Below are 21800 nucleotides of genomic sequence, written 5' to 3' on the forward strand. Positions count from 1 at the left end.
AAAAGCTGCATTAGTTTGCACTGAAGTCCCTGTTGTTAATGAATAATAAGCCGTAGTATGTTATAAGGTTAAAAAATACCTTTTAGCCCAAAACTTCTCCATACCTTTGTAAAACAATGTATCAGACATCAGGCAACATATTCATAACCTTTGAATGTAAGTTTTCTTTTAGTGATGTAGTTTTAAGAGTTATTAAAGAAGAATTCCTCAGATTTTTTTTTTAATTTCTGTATAATTGTTAGGATGTATGCTCTGTGGGAATTGGTTTTAGACAGTAAATATAATGGCTATTTTCTGCTGTAAACACTGTAAGCCAGTAAGTTTCTCTAAAGCAGAGCATTCTGCAACAAACTGCTCTCAGTGACAGCTGACATTTCACAGAATTATGCAGAAATTTTGAAAAAATAGATGAAATTCCAGGGCGGCACGGTAGCGTGGTGGGTAGCGCTGTGGCCTCACAGCAAGGAGGGCCTGGGTTCGATTCCCCGGCCTGGCGACCAGGGTCCTCTCTGTGTGGAGTTTGCATGTTCTCCCTGTGTCTGCGTGGGTTTCCTCCGGGTTCCCCAGTTTCCTCCCACAGTCCAAAGACATGCAGTCAGGCCAATTGGATGTGCTACATTGCCCCTGTGTGTGAGTGACTGTCTGTGTCTGTCTGTCTGCCCTGCGATTGACTGGCAACCTGTCCAGGGTGTATCCTGCCTTCCGCCCAAAGACTGCTGGGATAGGCTCCAGCACCCCCCGCGACCCTGACGGAGAAACGGCTTGGAAAATGGATGGATGGATAGATGAAATTCCCCTATGAACTCATCTGGTTTCTATGACCACTGCTGTGAATAAATCTGGCTTGGTTAGTTTGTCTAGAACAGAGCAATTCACATAAAACCACTGTGACTGATTTTGTCAAAGTCTTCACTATTTCATCGTAGATGTAGAATTTGAGAATTGGTGGAGTTGCCCTTTAAAAGAGAACTTGTCAGAAAAGTAACACAGACTACAGAAACATGATTTTTCACAGGGAGTGTAACAAACACATCAGTGCAGTTTCAGAGCAGCAAAACTATGACCAACTTCCACAAGATGCTTCCACATGTGCTATACTTCGTGTATTCTGTCATACTCTGCAGTGAGGCTTAGGATGCACCTGTTCACAGAACTTGGTGGAGTACTTGTAGGTCTTTGTGGTTTGTGTGTGTGTGTCTCAATACTTGGACCTCATACTTCCTCAGCACACACACACATTCATTCTTACAGACAGGAAGAGGGCCTCTGTTATCACACCTTCAACTGTTCTCATCACCCATCCACACCTAAACACACACCGAAAATGCTGCACAAGCACTGTGTCTGCACAAAGAAACAAGGTGAAAGCATGAAAGCATGCTGAAGGTCTTTTAGCCCACTGCTACCTAACTGCAGCTCTTCAGCAGCAGCATAAAAGAACAGCGAGAAGAGCTTTAATCTGGCCTGGAATTTTAGTCTGAACGTGAATATTCATCTGTTTCGTGTGATATCACTGTATGCACTGTACTGTTTAATGAGAGAAAAGGAAAAAAAAAACAGAAATGAGATGTTTTATTGTATTGCTATATACATTTGGTGGCATGCCAATGTTTAAATGCTACACTACCATTAACATTTACTGTGCAAAAGCTGTCTCACTTAGCAAACTGACCAACACAATCAGCACACACGTTATCCTGAGGCTGGTCCACACAGTTCACTACCTAATCCACTTAATGCCATGAAATACATGTAATTCCATTCCATATTTTTTTATTATTCTGTTTATAGATAACTGCACATCTCTCTTGTTCTTATATAGCATTTTTTCTTGCTTAAGCATTTTTTCTTGCTTCTTAGCTCGCCTACGCAACAATGAAGCAGCAGGGTCAGCATCCTAATTTTCATAATGTTCAGGCTTGTTTTTTCCTCAAAAGACACACTTAAAGGAGAACAAAAACCACTATTTGTGTCAGACGTTCTCATGGTCTAGCCTCACACTGAGTGAAGGGCAGGAGAAGCAGGGTCATCTGACCCACCCCAAGAGAGCAAAGCCAGGAATCCTGGGTACAGGTGACTGTGGCATCGCCGGGTACATTCGACAGGATGAATGCTGAGGCCTCGTGGGTCCAACAATTTGAGAAGTTACGTCAAAACCTGACTGAGCCTAACTGACCAGCCTAGTCAGATCCTGTCTGGTTCAGACAAACAGCAGTAATATCTTATTGAGGAAGAGGCATTTTTGTAGGCCTGCTGCTTTGAAATGCAGTAATTACAGGCCATGAGGCTGCATGCATGGGTGGCCCAGACCGTTTCATACAGCATAGATTAAAGAGGCAGACTAGTGGAGGCAGCAGAGCACGGGGCAGTGTGGAACTGCCTTATATAAATAGCTTTTGGAGAAGCAGACCAATGAGGCAACTGAGCATCTGCACAGGAGATGGCAGAAAACACTTCCGTTGCCTCAGCCAAACAGATCAGGAAGTGTGTGTGTGTGTGGGTGTGTGTGTGTGTGTGTGTGTGTACGCACACTTGGACTGAGTGTGTGTTCTCAGTTGGACATCTCAGTGTGACATCTCTCACTGACTGAGGTTAGTCCTGCCTGAGCTACACTGAGCTGTCTGAATTTACCGCCACACCAACTGTTGCTGGGGAAACAGACAAATCCTTACAGTAAAAACTGAATATGTTCCTAAGATGAGGGGCAGACAGTGGTTTCAGAGAAGCAGTGGAAGTACAGCACACATACACACAATAACACACAGACACACATATGTATGATCTTGACAAAAACTTCCTGGAGGGACTCACTAAAAATACAGCAAGCAGACTGAGGGCCCACTTATTTTCAGTGGAGATACAACCATATGGAGAAAGCCTGAGACAGGCACATTAAAATATGGTGTATGAACACTCTGTACTCTTTTAATGCGTCGGCAAACATCAGATTCATCTGCTGAGGGAGGGGTTTCAAGCATAACCGACATCCACATGTTGTGTACAATTACACAATTCCACCAGAGAGATCACCATAACACATAGTGTAGTTTTAAATATGACATTTTAGGGTATATTTTTTGCATTTGGCCAAATTTCTATTTATGTAGTTTAACATATTGGAAAAAATTAACATAAAATATAAAAAGAGCTATAAATTTTGGACAGGCCATATTTTATGCTTTTATCTTCAGTATGCTAATCTCATTCTATATGTTATTTATGAGAACTGTGCATGTTAAATATGTGCTCTTTTCATAATTTAATTAGCTCAAGTTAATGTACATGCAGTTTCAGAACTTTGTCTGCCTACTTCACAATAGTGCTTTACAAATCTACAGCTCAGTATGCAAGCCCTGCTGACAAAAGTCATTTATTACTTGAAGGCTATGGGATTTGCTATACTATATTTTTATTCAGCCTTTACGTAATACAGTAAAAGTTCAAATGTCTCACCCAATTGCACTTAAACACAATGTGTTACATCCACAATTCATAGGGTCTTGTGGGTGCAAACACAAATGAAGAGAGACTGTATTGAGCAATATAGAGTGCACTGTAGTGTAATCAGACAATTGTTATGACTGCATGGACCAAAACTGAAGACTTCAGCTTTAATCACCTGGCATGATGACATCAGAGAAGCCCAGTTTCCTGGTGATAGACACTCCTCGCGTGAAAATGGCCATGTACTCCCTCCGCAGCTGCTCAATGTCCCCATGGAGTAGCTGGAGAGCCACTGCAAGTCCTGGAGAGACAATGAGTATATTATTACACTCACATCCAACACCAAACCATATAGTTTTAAAGGGCCCTCATCCTTCATTCCCTTTTTCCTTTACTTCTTCAATGCGAATAAGTAGGATGAACTGCTATAAGCTGAACGAGCAGTGAGATGTGACTTCAGAACTGTGATGAAAACAGGCTGTTTTTGCAGCTTAGTATCCACACATAGACTGTATGAACTGGGGAGTTAAAAGTAAGTTTGGAAACTTTAACAATATTTACAAAATACATCAAACACTAAAAAACTCAAAATTGCTAAAAACGACTTTTGCCAAAATTAGCACTCTAATAATTATTCAAATTTCCTCTGTACGTTCATTTTTACATGGTTCTACAATACATGGTAAAATCCCAGACTTAAGACATACTAAGGCTTATTATTCAGTAACTACAGGGACTTCATTGCAAACTGGTTGAGCTATTCTTAGGTTATAGAATTGTGTAATAACCCTGGCCTATTAAGTGGTTAAACTAGTCCTAGCTGGATTAAATACTAAATGGTGGAGCTTTTCCACAATCAAATACACTTGATTCTACTCAGCTTTTACAAACCAAGCTGTATAAGATGTGTTTTTAGCTATAGCCATATTATACCTATAAAGAATCCGGCACATTAGTAAATCCCAGAGGAAATAAACATGCTAAGTAAGATCCCCTCTTATTTAAAATACTTAAGAAACAACCTTACTCTTTCCAACTTTGATCAAAATGTTTTCTCACAGATGGCTTAACTCTTTCGTGTCAGTCTTAGCTGAATAAAATTAATTAAATAATTAAAGAAAAGTGTGATCTCATTATTTTCTTATATACAGTCAAATGCAAACGTTTGGGTGTCCTGGTCAAATGATGTTTCATTCATGTGAAGTAAAAATAAGTTAACACATCCTCTACAGAGAGCACACCTCTGCACATTTAAAAGCACATCTACTGTTTATCTGCTGAATATCATATGCTGCAGTTGACAGACCTGAGGTCAGAGCTGCTGCCACTGTATTTGAGTCAGGGGTTAGATTTTGTTAAAACACACTGCACTACATTGTTTTAGGTTTTATGAGTACTTCTAGAACAACAACAAACTGCATGTATCATAAACAGATATTAGATTTCTTTATAGAGAGATTTCCATTATGGAGGGACTGAAAACAACAACCAGATTATAGACACTCCACAAACTGCACATTTGGGTGTTAATTATTCATGTGATTATCTTATTGTATTAGTTTTTTTTCACAAATCCCTCCTTAAGCAGGTTATTGCTGCAAATGCTGTATTAAACATAGCAGTACTCATAATACCCTTTTTTCCTAAAACATTTTGGTGAATATTGTCAGCTTAAAAAAAAAACTTGAATATCATGATACATTTCTTATATTGTGAAAATGTTTTTAAGTGTCACAATGATATTTCTGCTATATTGCCCACTCTTACAATAAACATGAAGAAATCTCTATCCAACCTACGACAAACTAGCAGTGCGTTCAATTACAATATTGCTATAATAAACCCCCAAAGCAAACGCAACAGCAGACAAAAAACACACATAAACAAATGAGCACAGCTGCAGTGCAATGATAGCAGAGTTCAGCTTCACTTTCTCATCAATTAGAGCACAGAGGCTTTCCCCTTCAGTGTGTGGAGCAAGTCTGGGTTTATGAATAATCAGTAAGGGGTGGTTTCTCCCTCTGGGTTAGGTGTATTGCACTGAGCTCAAGGCATGACTACATTCTCTTTCATGTGCTTCAGTCCCACAGCACATGCGCCCACACACACATACACATTCTGCCAGCCTCCTTACTATGCCAGGGCTGGGGTTATGTTCATTAGCATTCAGCTTGGCTCCTCAAACCACCCAATACGTCCCAGATGCTCTACACTTCAGTGCACTGAAGAGGCCAACAGATAGCCCTCACTGTCAGTAGCTCGTAGCTCAACTGATCTCTAGTTGTCAAATAAGCTAACAAAAATATCAGGGCACCTTATTTAAATACTGAACTTAGTCACTTTAAGGTGCACCCACTGCTAACGCAGGTATTCAAGTACACACACCCAGCATATATAATCTCCACAGAAAAGCGCTGCCAATAGAACGAGCCTATGGTCACCAAGCTCAATGCCAAGTGTCAGATAGAGGGGTATAAAGCCCCCTGCATTGGGCTGTGGAACAGTTGAACTGTGCTCTTTGGAGTGACAGCACTCTTTCCAATACTTCTGGGATAAGGTGTCTTGGGCTTTGACTCAATTTTGGTAACATTATCTTTGTACTGATCAGACTATAAAAAGTACAGGGGTTGGCGGTATAATGACTGAACTGCTGCTGTGCGGTCATTATACTCCTTCATGAGCTGGAAGCCCTATCTAAGATGCAGTGAGCTGTACGCAGGTCAGTATAAACTATACTGAGAACCTCCCCCTCATTTTCCAACACAGTTTGTCTTAATGTAACTGTAATGAATGAAGATGGTTTCACAATGAGTGCAGAAAATTCACCATTCTGCTTTCAAACGCCTTTTTTCAATGGGAAGTGCAGATTTTCTGAATGCGCCCTGGCCCACATGTAGGGTCATCTAAGGTTGAAATGCTTTCAACTTTTGCACAACACACAAAAATCTCAGCACAGCTAATAGCAGAGCAGTAGGTGTGTCTGACTTTGGTAATTCCTCTCTTTCTGTTGAACACTTCCTCGCCCAAACTATAGAGCACAGCGCATACCGCATACATACAGCTTTACTGTATCTATACTTCTGCTAGTATGTGGGAGCTGATTTGAGTTTGGTATTTGATATTAAAGTGAGTAGTACAGGCAGGTAGGTCACACTGTCCTAATTACACTTCCATTGCTTGTTAGCTACATTAGCCTAATTCAGAAGCAAACTTCAGACACCAAACATGTCTTGCTTGATTGACGGCATTTACAGTTACAGGAAAACTGTCAAACTTTGTCCAAACCACCACTTGTATCGCCACAACAGTGGAGCATGTTCTTGTCCCGGAGTTTCACTTCCTTTTCACAGCTGTTAATGTATGACATAAGGATGTCCAAATCGAGCCATATGTAGACACAGCAACTAAATGTGGAAAATGAGGTGGGCTATGCTTCCTGAAGTTTACTTTGGGCTTTTTCTAAATCACAGGCTCGGGGACAGAAGGAGTTACCTTGGTGATTTCCAGCCCAGGATTCTTGGTTTGGAAATCAGCACCATTAAAAAAATTATAAACTTAATAATTATAAACTTAAATTAATTACACCAAAATTTGTATTCAATCAAATAGAATCAAAATATGCAAACTTTGTAACCTTAACACAAAACGCTACTGCAATTATTGAATCCCAGCAGTGCCACATTAAAAACACTGTCATTCACACCTTACACTGCACTAAATCCAATTAATGTCTTGGCAGTTGGTCTGTGTTTTTTATGTACCAACAATATTCTTGATATGCTCAGAAATGCATATTGTGACATTATTTATCACAATAACAATAAAATATTGTTTCCCACACCTACAGTACAATATATTAAACACTGAAAAAAAGTAATTTTATTCAATGTCTTTAATGCTATTTTTAAATGTGGCACTGCTGCTTTTGCTTTTTTATCTGTTTGAACTTTTCAAACCTCAGAAAAATAATATTGTGATGCAGATCATGTATGGCTACAATGTTTTGAAGTATCAGAATGTTTTGCCATATTGCCCACTCCTAACTTACTCTCAATCAATACATGCTGAAAGCAGCCATTCATGCTGGTCTACACTGGAGGAATGGTCTTAATTTATTCTGAGAATCCAAATGAGAAAGAGTGACTTGACATGGCCAGTGCTCAGGCTGATCAATGACCCTATCAGGCCATGAGTCTCATGTTCTTCAAATGCTGTTTAAACACTCTGAGAGTCTCTGAAGAGTCTTGTCTGAGAATAATTCAATTACTGACTAATAAAAACCTCCATTAATCCTGCAGCCAGATTCAGCGCATAGGAGCTGTTAGAGAGAAAAAACTTAAAAACCACACTCATACACACATGTACACACATATAATTAAGTGCCCAGACACATAAATACATCAGTGCAGCCACGCAGGCACAGATTTAAAGCACTACATCTTAATCATTCACCTCTAATTTGCAGTACAAACTTAATTCAATTTGAATTCACTGTCTAATAGCGTCAATAAGCCCCAATAATCTTGTTCCTTTAACCACCTCAGCATAAGCGCTATAATAACCAAGCATGTAATAATATGTTGGGGGATTAATCTAACAGCACTGAAATGGACGATAAGTGTTTATCACTCCACTCTAAGAATATGATCTTCTCGCAACGCCTCTCCCCAGCCATCGTTTAATAAAAATTCATAGAAATTTCTCACCCATCAGTTCCCATTTGCAGAAATCATATCTTCATTTATTCAGGAGGAATCTTTCATTAGGGATTTTGTGGGACATTAAGCTTGCGCAAGTTATTGTTCGTTGTCAGGCGCATGCTGCACATAACTGCGGATAAGGCCGTTGAGTAAATGACTTTGTGTCAGTCATGGTAATTAATGTGTTCCCTCACACTGCTTGCAATTATTCAATATCCGTCATTTTTCTGACGCCATGTGTGATTATGAGTTCTTTCGAGAGACAGCAGAAATCGCACGAGGCTGCAGATCTTTCTGAAAGATCCTGTACTGAATCCTTTAAGCCGTCTTTGCATTTCTTCTATTTTCTTTCTACTGCTGTGAACATACACAGCCTATAAAGATTTAATTAGTATCAGCAGACTAGACCCTGAGGCTGCTTTCAGGCAAGCTCCTATTCAAAATCATTACAAATTAGCAATCAGACGAAATTAAGCTTCTGTGCGTGCAGCATCACTTCCTGCTAGGCCATTATGTCATATATCCTACATTAATATAGCATACATCTGTCACGCTGTTGCCAGGAAAAGGCTTTGCCATGCAAAGACTGCTTTATAAATAGTGTTTGGTGATATATCAAAAATATAACACTGTCATAGCTGAAAATATACCATATGTATTGTGATATTTCGTTTTTCAGAGAAGTTGGAATGGAAAAAATGCACCATCAAGACTGATAACCCATTTGAAAAAAACTGAGTGCAACGTTTTCATTCAATGCTTGTGAATATAAACTATAAGAGTACAACTATTTCAGTACAGTATCAAAAAAAAACAATGTATCGAAATTTAAAACTATTGACTGTGTGCCTCTCAGTCTTTTCTGAGAGTCTGTTATCTGTCTTTTGATGAAGCGACTGTCAATGACCAAAATGAGATATCTTGGTGCAACCGATCAGAGTAGGTGGGGCAGGAAGAGGTGAGGTTATATTATGCATGCACCCACACGTCAATAACTGGGCTTTTTTTTTTGATAGTGGCTTATAAATTCTAGGAGTTGTGATTTTTGGAGCTTATCTTCTTAGATGCAGGTGAAGCAGTTATTCAAAAAGCTCTATTTGAAAACTCTTCTCTTTCATTAATCTGAGCCCAGCCACAGAAATACTATACACAGATTTGGATAAGATCAGCAGTGGAAAAGGTGAGACGTTTAGAAATTAGTTCCCTCTGGTAGCGTTGTTCCCATTAGAAAATTTCAGTGATTTTAACATGAATTTCGGTGCACTCTGAGAAAAGGTAATGGGGTAACTGCTGTGGAATGATTTTGAGATACAAGTACCAAAATTGCCTTCTAAGTATTTTGATTCATTTGTTAAAAACCTGTTGTTACCATACCAAGGTCAAGAAGTCAAATCTGTGCCAAATCTGGTACACAAGTCTGGCCCCACATCAATTATAAATAGAGATAACGTTATGTATCTTAGCACATCATTTGTGTTCTACAGGCTCTATAATGACACATAGTGCTTGGACCCCAATGATTACCACTTGTGTTGTAAATTGTAGATGGCTGTTAAGCTCTTATAGCGGTTACAGTCCACAGAAATCAATGTCTTCTATATCAATTTCAGACAAAACCTAAATGAAAGCTGGTTGTCTTGGTCGCCAGCAATGAAAATTTACACTTTAATGTTTTTAGCTTTTCACGTCTACACAATTCACACTAATTCAGCCTTCAAAGCAGCATATGTGTATCATAATACTGTCCTCCACTATTTACAAATTGCAGCTACAAACACTACTAAAGGGTTAGTACAATATTCTGTTTCATCATATGGTTACCTCACCATTAACTTTTCCAAAATACAGATTTAAATTAATTTCCATCTGTTTCCGGCCTGCAAGTTATTTACCTTTTTTAAGTTTCAAGTTTATTAACCTATTTTAGCTACAAGCCTCTCCATCTCAAATCTCCTTGAAAGACACTAAAACAGCACCATTCATATTTCAGCAAGAGCTCTTGATGTGACAGCAGATTCGCTCTGCAGTTCATGCCTGTTGTTGTGTCACAAAAAGATCTTTGTATATCCAATTTTTGATATTTTTGTCAAATATGAAAACTGCAGTTACTGAGTTTTGTTTTAAAATATAATGCTGAATGGACTAACAGAAATGGTCTAAAGTTAGTTCTTGACGTTACTGCTGGTCTTACCTGTGTTGGACCCAGACAGGTTATATCTGGAGTTCACTTTCTTAATGATGTTGTCATGGATTTGGTACCAGTCACTCTCTGTGTTGCAGCTGTAATGCCAAAAAAAAGTATAAGAGCATGACTTTGCATTTATTCACAGTGTAATAGACATTGTAATACACAATTATCTTAATAGGCACCAAGTGTGTTCTCGTGTGTGTGTGTGTGTGTGTGTGTGTGTGTGTGATGTGGACAGAGGACAAAATTAAATAGGTTTGTCTGGCCATTTCAGTGCAATGTAGGTCATGCTATTAATGTGTCTATACCAATTTTGATGCCCTGGAGCGGTCACTGTGTCTCGTGTGGCTTCGGATTCAATATATGTACTTTCAGAGATCTGCCCAGTGGCTAGAGAGAACAGCTTCCCAGTTGCAGATTAAGCCTATGCCTGAACTAAAAAGGGATTTTTAGTGTAGGAAAATAATCCACAAAAGGTCAAACTCCATTCAGTAACCTGTTTCGGACACAGTTTGGAATATCTACTGTAAAGAAAAAACAGTGTTTCCCAACACAAGCCTAAATAGTCCACATGACACATTGCTATCTATAAAAATGGACTAAGGTACAAACCAAACATAAGTCTCAAGAGAACTGTTACTCTGTGACACACTTTTGTCCCTTTATATAGATAACCGTATGTAACACATGGTCAGAAACCACATAAGCAAGTCTATTTGAGGTCACTTGACAACTTATGATTATAATTTATGCTCCAGAGCTTCTCTGGGTAGATCAACAGACACTGAGTACATGCAGTGAAGCAAAGGCTGCATGGGTTAGTTTGAGCGCAGGAGTGTGTAGGAGCAATGTCGGGCCACTCACGCATAGACCTTCAGGAGGTGGTCATCTTTCGAATCAGCAGTAAGGAGATCAGCAATACTGACCACTGCACAGCCAAACGGACGTCGGTACTGTACACTGCACGTGTTCTTCTTCTCACCAGCGCCCATACGGCCTACAAAAACACACACACATATATATATATATATATATATATATATATATATATACAAGCGCATGCCCACACAAATCATTCTGAGAAGATTATCAGATGCCCAAAGGGCACTCAAGACATTTGCAGCAATAATTACATGGAAACCAGGGCTGCAACACGAATTCACAAAATGCCACTTTTTGATTATATTAGTACATAATGCAATTGCGATATGCCTTGCAGCATATTAAAACATACTGATGAATACTGATGAATAGATTTTTTTTACCCAATTTTCTCCCTAACTTAGAGAGTGAGGCGTATAGCTGTCTCTTGAGACTCCCTGGCCACAAATGGCTGTGGCATCATTGGTTACTGAAGTCACTTGTTAGAGCCAGCAATTCTATATTGCAGGCTTCTGTAATATCAAAGCCAGTGGATGAGTTACTCCTGGGCTGGCCTTGCTCAGCAAAACTTCAGTTGCTTGAAACTTACATGAAACTAAATTACACTTAAGCTGCATAATGCAAAGTGACTTACAACTCATTTGGAACTCAGCCACAACAGCTGCAAGTTGTTTAACTGTGTGGCAAGGCTTTCATGAAACAAATGCCAATAACAAATAATAAGATTACACAGTAACACAGGTAAGCAGTAATGAGTCTGATATCGTCACTGACTGACTAGTTTTTCATTTCCGTCAGTTTACTGAGTCATGACAGCAAACGTGAGTCAATGCTAACATTTCTGTAACCTGATGCGTAACAGTAACAACTGTTTAAATGGCTGTATGTGGGCCTTTTTATTCTTCTTCTACTTTTATTCTAATATATTTTGCTAGATCTTGATGCTCCCTAAATTTACTTGGAGCGCAGATTCATCTGAGATTGAAAGGATGAAAATTATTACAGAAGGGGAGAGAATGAGCTAGGACAGGATGAGAAAGACATCAAATAGGCTATAACCGCAACGGCTACTTAAAAACTCATTTTCAAAAACCTAATATACACATGACAGATATAGTAAAAAACCCTAGCTCTATAGATAACAGCTATACACAAAGAAATAAAGCTCGAGAAATATCATAAGATGACAAAATGTTGTAAATATGCAAATTACACCTTTTTTTTTTACTTTACAACGAAAATGATACCATGTACCAAAAAGTATTGGAATTAGTTGCATGGATGTTTTGCCATGTAAGGCCAGAATGAGAAGTCACTTTTAATGCTGGTAGTAACAAAAGCATCATGTTATTTGAATGAATTGTTTCTCACTTGTAGCTCATTGAAATAACTTTCAGTCAATACCATGTTTGTATTTCTAAGTAAAGGAGGAGACATTTTATGTTTCAGATTTTGATTAAAATATATTTCTGCAAATACAGTCTTTGGTGATACTTTATTTAGATGCTTTTAGCTGCTCGACTTATCTTTAAACTTGCAGCAGCTAAATATCTACTCAATATCCCTTCATTTTTCCAAATTCAAAACCAAGACCTAATCCTAATTTAACCACAACTCTAACATCTAAATCTAACTTTAACCCTCATCCAAATCCAAAGCTTAACCCAAACCTTGTTGAGAACCAAATGGGTTTCACCAAACAGTCTGTTAGCCATGTAAACATCTGTAGATAATCTATAGGATGTTACAGTGTACTATGCAAATAAAATAAGATGAAGTCTGTTTTAGCAAGAAGCAAGAACATCATGTATATTTTTGCTACTTTTTTGTCACTGTTTAACATTAAAATAAAGGGAAAAGGTGCAGTTTCAAACCGTGTACACCAAAAATCTAACTGTAATTCAGTGTGTACCTTCTCATGTAATTAAATACACAATTTCATAATTACATTTTAACAGTATATCAAAATCAAAGTAATGACTTCTAAGGGTTAACTAACAATATATTTTGCAGCCCTAAAAGGAACACGCTTACCTATTCTAATGATGTGAACAACAATATACACATCTTTCCTCAGGTCACCGCTCCCCAGGTCCTACACAAAGACAACAGAGAGAGCTTTAATGAACACAGGGCGCTGTATCAATGCACACAGCATTCTCTTTGTGCAATTAGCTGAATTGTTTTGAAACTCTCTCTAACACTCACCACAAAAAGGGTACACTGTCTCTCTGTCTTCTCTGGAGACTTGGGCACTCCGTTCTTATTTAGCTTCACAAAGAACCTTTCACTGGAGGAGAGGGAGGCGAGAGGAGAGAGAAGAGAGAAAGAAAAGAGAGAATGAGAGACAGAGGGAAGAGGAGAAAGAGACAATGAGGACCAAAGAGGTGCCAAGCCTCCACAAAGCACTCTGTTTTCAGCTGCTGCAGGACGGCATGGTGTTCAAAAACCTCAGAAAACTGAAGCTCCAAAAGAGCCCACAGGGATACACTCCCAAAAATTTCCATGCAAGTGAAAGCATGATAAACGTGGGCTAAACTGCCCTTGACAGAATAGGTGTAAACAAGGCACAGGTTTTTGTGACATCACAAAAGTAATTAAGTCAAAACGCTACAATTTGCAGCTCAATGTCAATATATAGACTGGATAGACTGTGGAGTGAATAATACATTTTGTTTAAATATGACTGTGTTTCTTTATCAAACACTTTCGTTTTAAAAAGTGAGGGAAATTAGCTTTGTGTGATATGGCTCCCTTAAGCAATTCTATCAATGATATTTTACTACACTGGAAGATATTATGGCTTGTTTCAAGAAATAATACTTGAGGGAAATAAAATTATATTCCATTAAATTGTCTAGAAACTGGCTTCCAACAATCTCAATGAGAAACAATAGTATGGCCTACATTTCAGATGTTTTCTGATGTCTTACTCTTCAGATGTTTTCTGATGTCTTACTGTTTCAATTATTTAGTGCATATCATTTTGTAAATCAAATCATAAACAACGTAACTGATGGGTCAGAGAAACAATCTAATCTAATACATCTACGTCTCATACATCTGATAAAATATTCATTGAGCTAATGTCACAAATCCCGGAAAGGGTTTTTCAGCATAGATGTCGAACTGTCAAGAAACTGGCACAGACGTCAAGGCAAACAATGCTTTAAAAATAGGCAGGAGAAACAGATAATGACAAGTGCAAATGCAGAGCTCTGAACGCTGCCACAATTCAGATATTCTATTACAAATATTAATGAGCACACGGCTGCAATGTGATCTTTACAATGTGAGGGAAACAGAAAATAAGCTTTGCATAAAACATTAGAAAATCGGTGTGGTTTGTAGGCAGCGCTGTTCAAGTCCTGTCTTCTGTGATGCTCTGCAGGGGACTGGTTTAGTAGACAGGACACGCGCACACACACACACACACGCACACACACACACATACACCCCCGCTCTCACCAAGTGGCCACATAATCCAGTTACATGACTTTCACAGCAGTGTGATAAGCAGAGGAGAGCAGCACAGCTGAACAAAGGCTGCAGTGTTCAGATCCATTTAAACCTCAAAGAGGGACACCTGTATTTGTTTGATGATACGAACATGAGAAAATGAAATTTAAAAGGCACTTGTTTGCTCAGAAAAAACACTAATATTACAGTAAATATGAATAATATTACTACAATAAGTAGTTAACCATTTCCAAATGAGGAAGCCTAGTATTATGTGTAATTGCCATCCTGTTTGGCTGGTTTGGCTAATTAATAATTCACTATGTGGTGGTGGTGGAATTTCTCAAAGCTACGAGATTGAAGGATGCAATGAAAAGAAGTCCGGAACCAAACTGTTTGCTCACAAGATATCAAGTACTTTTTACTTTTATCAAGAAAAAGAAAAAAAAATTAATTCTTTTTTTTGCCACATTTATGTTTATTTACATCAATTTTAAAGATATATGGTCATTTTACTTGCAAAAATACAATCACTGCAAAGACTGTGTACAAAGTTTACTGTGTTTTATTGTTTTACTGTTTATTTACTATTATTATTGTCTCATTTTATGTAAGGTGACCTTGAGTGTCAGAAAGGCGCCGTCAAATAAAATGTATTATTATTATTATTTTAAAGACACTTCCATACTTTTCCTTATGCAAGAGAATTATATCTTATATCTGATTTCTGGGTGGTCTCTGACTTCTGCACATACAAACTAACACATCAACACACTCGAGACACGCGCTCAGATATGCGCAGGCACACATGTACACACATGTTTAAGTGCTAATTAACTGGGCATTGTTGAATTCCCAGCTTTCAATTAAGCTCATAGAGTCCTGCGTGTCCAGTGAGACAGCACATCAGTTCCTGCACTGTCACTGGAGGATTTTTATCGGCCTGCATCAGCAGCCTCATTTCCATTACTGAAACGCATTCCCTCAGCGCTCCTGCCTCAACCTGATATTTCCTCCTTTGATGTGTGCGATTGTCATGTAAGGCGAAATGATGGTGGTGGACGCAGATAGATAAATTAAGTGAACCGAAAAGCGATCTCAACCCACGGCTGCTTATATTAACCATGTCACAAAACAGCCCCGTGGGAAGAGAAAGGCCAAGTCATTACCACAAACGCTGTCACTCACCAGTCCTCATACATCATCACTGCCACACAAAAACCTCCTAAATCTTTTCAGTTTACATTTTTCAACCACCTATAAGAGCCAGACCTTAGAAGCACTTACAAACACAAATGTGGCACTGACTGAAATTTTTGAATGAATCATTTTGACAAAATGACTTATGAGAAATAATATACATATTAGTACATATCAAATTACACTATGAGATATAGTAGAGATACCCAAAGTAATATTACTCCAGTAAAAATAAAAGTCCTCCGTTTAGATAGATAGATAGATAGATAGATAGATAGATAGATAGATAGATAGATAGATAGATAGATAGATACTTTATTGCATCCGCTTAATAATGCAGACATCCACACACACCTGCTTTACCCTTGCTGCTCTGTATATGAGAGGGCAGTGCCTTAATCCTCCTATGGATGGAGAGAAAGTGAATTGATTCCTCTTCCTCCTGTGCAAATCCCAGCATGCACACACATATACTGCTGTGCTGGGGAGACATGAGGAGACTGAAGGATCCACTCATAGCCCAGAAAAAAAGTCAAGACAGTAGGTATGGGTAATATCAGTGATGCCTGACCTCACACCAAACCAAACCATTATCCTGATACTAGTACCAACACTTTTAAAAGTCTTCCTATGTATATTAAAACACTTCCCTGGGGTGAAAATTGGTAATGCAGACACAAAATAAATAAATAAATAAATAAATACTACCACAAATGCAAAGCGCAAAATCACAATAGTGATTTATTTACAGTGACCAGTCAGAACAACTTTGGATTAATTCGCAATGACCTTTCCTTCTAGCGCAGGGGCCAGCAACATGTGGCTCTTTTACTGCCCTGTTGTGGCTCCACAGCAGAATTTTAGGATATTAGGTACAAGTAAAATAAAGCTCTGCTCACCGCTCTAACACAGGTTTTGGAATGAATGGTCTTAAATGCTGTAGTAAATATAGACTATAACTCTTAATTCACCAGCTTTAGAGCCTGAGGGTTGACACGCAGACTGCTGGTCACACAAACAAGTCTCGCCTAGCTAGCGGCTAATGAAAAGCCAAAGACAGAGATTCAAAACGAACATTGGTAATTTGGTGACGGATGGACTCATTTGCATTTGTAAGTGTTCCAGCTTATTTCCTGCTGTGTTTAATCTGCAACAAGAAGCTGTTAAGCACTAAAACGTCACAAAGCTGAAGTCAGCTTCTTGTTCGATTTCTCCCGTTCCACTGTAAATAGTTTGGAAGTTACATTATGGCGCCTCAGGCACCATTTGAGGTCAAGCAGGAGAATTCAAACAAGAAGCTGCCAAATGAGAAGCTGAATTCAGCGTCATAAAAATTCAAACTTTTGGAAAAGTTTCCTGCCGTAGAGATGCAAGAAAATTGGCTATAGCTGAACTAAAGCTTACAGCAGAGCAGTCTGCGTTTTGTTTATATTGTATTTTTTAGCCTATACAAGTACATTAGCGTGTACTGAGTCATATTTACAGCCAAGACTGTAAATACACATAAAATGTTGCAGCTCCCAAGGTGGTGATTTTTGTTGAAAGGACAAAATGGCTCTTCTTAACGTTTGGGTTGCCGACCCTGCTTTAAGAGGATAAATGAATCCAAACCAGTCCAGCCAATGCCAGACCAAAGCCTATGATTTGTGTCTTTGTAATGAGGGGTTGTATCCTTCTTTATGTAGTTGTGGTTGACACAGTCACCTGAGAAACAGCTGCTTCTCTGTTTTTCCTTACATATCACCCTAATGCACGAGGATGACAATCATTAAACATGCGCTTTCAACCACAATTTCCATCCCTATTTACTGATATCTTTTCCATTGCTCTGAGCGCAGATGTCCCTTTAGTGACTATTCCTATTGGTGCAGGACTGAAGGCCCTGCCTGTAATAAAGAACCTTCTTTTAAAGTTTTCCTTTTGCCAATTTGATCCAAAATTGTGGTCAATTAGCTATGTTCAGCATTTTTCTACACTTTACAAAGTACACTAGGATGTTAACTGATTAACTGTATCATGTAGTTCACCCATTTGGAAGCATCTGTGTATTAATGGCAAAAATGGTTTGCTTTCTTTCTGCCATCAGCACTACATTTATGTGACTGTCGTGTATGTTGGAGGAGTGAACAGAGAGAGCAGAAGGGAATCATTTAAAAAGGAGTGTTAATCAATTCAAAAATATATTCTGTTTTAGATTCTCTGAAGTAGTCCCACCTTGCATGATGCAGCTTTATACACACTTGCCATTCTATACATTTGGTAACATCATGAGGAGCCACATAAGAGGCTGGATTGCTGCTGAAAATTACTTGTGTGCTGATTCAATTTGTTTGTTTTGGTAATACATTCATCAATCAACATCAACCTCATTTTTTTTTGCCTTAGAAAAAAAAGTTTTCAAGCAGAAGCCTTTAGACTAAATTGTCTCTGAAATTCTGAAAATGTCTCCATTCGATCAAATGTGTCTACACTTTTGACTGGTACTGTATGCAGCTGAATCTCCAGCAGCTGCCAGATTTGAACCCAAGTAAGTCTGGCAGCGGCTGTGCTGAGCAGGGGAAGAGTGTGAGCCGTGGCACCATCTGGGCCCGAACACACCTCGCGCTACAGCAGAGACAATAATTAGCTGGAAGCCGGCCAGCTAAGCAGCCAGGCAAAACAGCGCTGGAAGACAGCCATTAACAGATTCTCCTTCAAGACAACAGCAGACACAGATACAAACACCAAAATACAGGCAGTGAGGGAAAACACGCGGGCAGAGAGGAGAGCAGGGGCAGCCGAGCCGCTCTGCTAAGCCTGCTGGAGTCGGTAATTAACCATTGAGGGAAGAGATAAACCTCACCCACACAAACACACACCCCTCACCGCCAACTGGAGTGATGCAACATTTACTCACGTCTTTTCCAAGGTGAGAACAATTCCTGAGGTTTTTGCATCACTCCTTGATCTATGTAGCAAAAGCCTTTGGCTCAGGCTAAAGCAGCTATGCTTCCTATTTAAAAACATTTAAAGAAATAATTTGGAAAAACATCAAATTCACATATTTTGAAATGTACTTTGTCAAGAAATTCTTGGTTTGATTTATTAGTTCTACACTGGGTTTTATAGCGTACTACCTATTCGCAGAGGTGGACGAAGTACACAAATAAAAGTTAAAGTAGAGATACCTGAGGTAAAATTTTACTCCAGTAAAAATAGAAGTCCTTACTCTAGACATCAACTTGAGTAAAAGTACAAAAGTGTTTACCTTCAAATGTACTTAAGTATCAAAAGTAAAAGTACTAAAAGATTAATTATGGCTCTGATGTCCTGTTATCAGTTTTATAACAAGACTCGCTTCATGAACTCATTTCAGGTGAAAGTCCTCCAGCGTCTCTCTTGGTAAACCAGTCTTTTAATAGAACGTCATTAATTAGTGACGCTGACGTCTATTAAAATGATCATAAGCACAAAACACTGAAGGTAAACAGTTTCCATCAGGGAGAACCGAGTGGCTCTGAAATCACTTTTACAAACAAGCAAAGTTTCAGTTTAAGATGACTTTGTAAATTAGTTACAAGTTTAACAAAAACTTGCTTTAAACTCAGGATCACAAATAAGTTTTCCTTTACTGTATTGATCTGTAGGCCTCTGTTCATAAACATAAACTAACTGAAACTAATTTACTATAAAATGAAAGTGTTTGTATGAATTCAGAAAAAAAGAAACGTGCCAGTCCCGACTGCGTATGTGTACATATTTCTATATTGTGCTCTATTTACACAAAGTTAGGTTAGTTCATCATTTCAGTGATGCATGTGCTCCTAAATTTTTACGCTGCTGCACTGGCGTTGAACCGTGTGCTGCACTGGGTCGGTATGACCAACAGGTCAAAACAAGCTCAGAACAAAGTGACCACTGTGCCCTGATTGGTGCTCTTGCTTTGCACTTCTTTTGTTTTGACATGTTGCATTTTTATACACACAGAAACCAAAAGGAACAACAGATTTCTCACAATGTAGTGGAGTAAAAAGTCAGATATTTGACTTTGAAATATAGTGGAGTGAAAGTAAAAAGTCGCCCAAAATGGAAAAACTTAAGTAAAGTACAGTTAAAAGAAAAAACTACTTAAGTACAGTAACGAATTACATTTACTTAGTTACTGTCCACCACTGCCAATTCCATGCGTAATCTCATATAGTAATGTCAAATAGACTTGCCTGAAAGGGATGTGATTTCTGACATGTACATCTATAAAATGCATAAAATATAGACAAAAGTAGACTTGAAGACAGTTGCAAATACTACACTCCCATCTAAACCTACATTTTCATCCACATTTGTACATGTAATCTAATTAATGAGACATAAGCTTCCATTACATGTTAGCTACATATGCCTTGCAGCTACTGCGCAAAACTAAAGAATGTCTTATAGATCAACTATATTTGATGTATGGTGAAAGCTGTATAAATCTGATTATTCACCAAATTATTCCTTTAAACTGCTAATTCCTTCAACAACTGCTAATGTGCTTTTCCTGAGACAGAATGTACCAAAAAAAAATCCCACTCCAATTACTGGAAGTGGCAGTCCTCTAAAAAGAGCTATATAAAAGATATATTAAATATATTATATATAAAAGATATATTAAATAGACCCAAAATGCCTGTTTTCTTCAGACATGAAAATGCAGTGCTAGAGAGTGCTTGAAGATGAGGAGCTGTGAAACAGCCTTCCAGACTCCATCACTATCCTGAGATTTAGAGGCGTGATGGCGAATCTCTCTGCTTTTTAATGAGCCCTCTTTCATTGCGAAGGCTTTTCAAATACACACACAGGTGACACGGAGTGAACTGAGCCACTAGTGAATTTAGCTGTGAGAGAAAGCATTAAAATAGCAGGGCAGCGTCACTCTTGTGAAATACTGAGCTGTCAATCAACCTGCCATATTGTTAGGGTGTCTTGTCTGGGGACAGAGAGGTCATCAGCATAAAGGACTGCAATGAGCACTGCTTGGTTAACACATGGAGAGAGGATAAATCTTGAAAAATGGACATCACCTACTGCTTTCTTACATACTGACTGCCAATATTACTACCCTCTGTGCTGGCCCATCTCATATATTTTCTACAATTATGGATTTATTTACTTACAATTACTCTATACATATATATATATATATATATATATATATATATATATAATCTCAAGATTGGTGTAGTTTGAACGTATATATATATATATATATATATTAGGGCTGCATTAATCGTATTTTTATCGTTATCGCAATATGAGGTTTCACGATAAACACATCGAAAGAGCCACGATAACGCCTCGAATAACAGCAAACTCAAATTGCATCACCTGCGACCAATAGAGGGAGCTCTTCGCGCTGCAGACTATGATCACGTGACGTAAGTAGGCAAGAGGCAGAGCGAGGTGAACGCGCTCTTCAGACACGCGATTTCTTAGTCCGGAAAAAAAATGCACAGCCAGGCCAAGTGCCGAAAAATCTTCGAGAAGCGAAGACGTACGTGTGGATGAATTGGTTCCAAAACGGGGAGGCATGACTGTGACACTTAACTGTGCCATTTAACTGTGACACTGTTGTTTTATTGAATTAGAATAATGGAGAAACCGTTTCATTGAATTAGAATAAATGCTCGAATTTTTGTTTTCTGTGAAGAGTGTTCACTGTGCAGTATAAAGTCAGGGTTGAGTAGAATTTCTAAGTTGTAAAATCAATCATGGGTAAGCAGCGCGACCTCTCAACCGGAATAGTGGCTCAAATTCAAGCCCTTCGCCAACAAGGCTTGACCCAAACTAAAATTGCTGAGCAGCTCGGCATCAGCCAGTCTTCCGTCTGCAAAGCTCTCAAGAAAAACTGCAGCAAGCGCACCAACTGTTCCGGCGTCCGAAAAACTTCTGCTCGCGACAACAAGCAG

The 21800-nt window shown here is 38.7% G+C and overlaps 1 protein-coding gene across 4 annotated transcripts in view; it reads right to left on the minus strand.

The window, feature by feature from the left end:
• dock4b (dedicator of cytokinesis 4b) overlaps positions 1-21800 on the minus strand; it is a 164196-nt gene that overhangs the window by 69331 nt on the left and 73065 nt on the right. For all 4 annotated transcript variants that reach the window (XM_017694007.2, XM_017694006.2, XM_017694009.2 and 1 more), the window contains exons 9-13: positions 13423-13504; positions 13249-13309; positions 11197-11329; positions 10336-10424; positions 3620-3745 (exon numbers count right to left, since the gene is read on the minus strand). In XM_017694007.2, coding sequence (XP_017549496.1) covers positions 3620-3745; positions 10336-10424; positions 11197-11329; positions 13249-13309; positions 13423-13504 — 491 coding nt within the window. The remainder of the gene's footprint in view (positions 1-3619; positions 3746-10335; positions 10425-11196; positions 11330-13248; positions 13310-13422; positions 13505-21800) is intronic.

The sequence above is a fragment of the Pygocentrus nattereri genome, chromosome 1 (genome assembly GCF_015220715.1).
Source record: "Pygocentrus nattereri isolate fPygNat1 chromosome 1, fPygNat1.pri, whole genome shotgun sequence".
NCBI classification, from domain to species: Eukaryota; Metazoa; Chordata; class Actinopteri; order Characiformes; family Serrasalmidae; genus Pygocentrus; species Pygocentrus nattereri.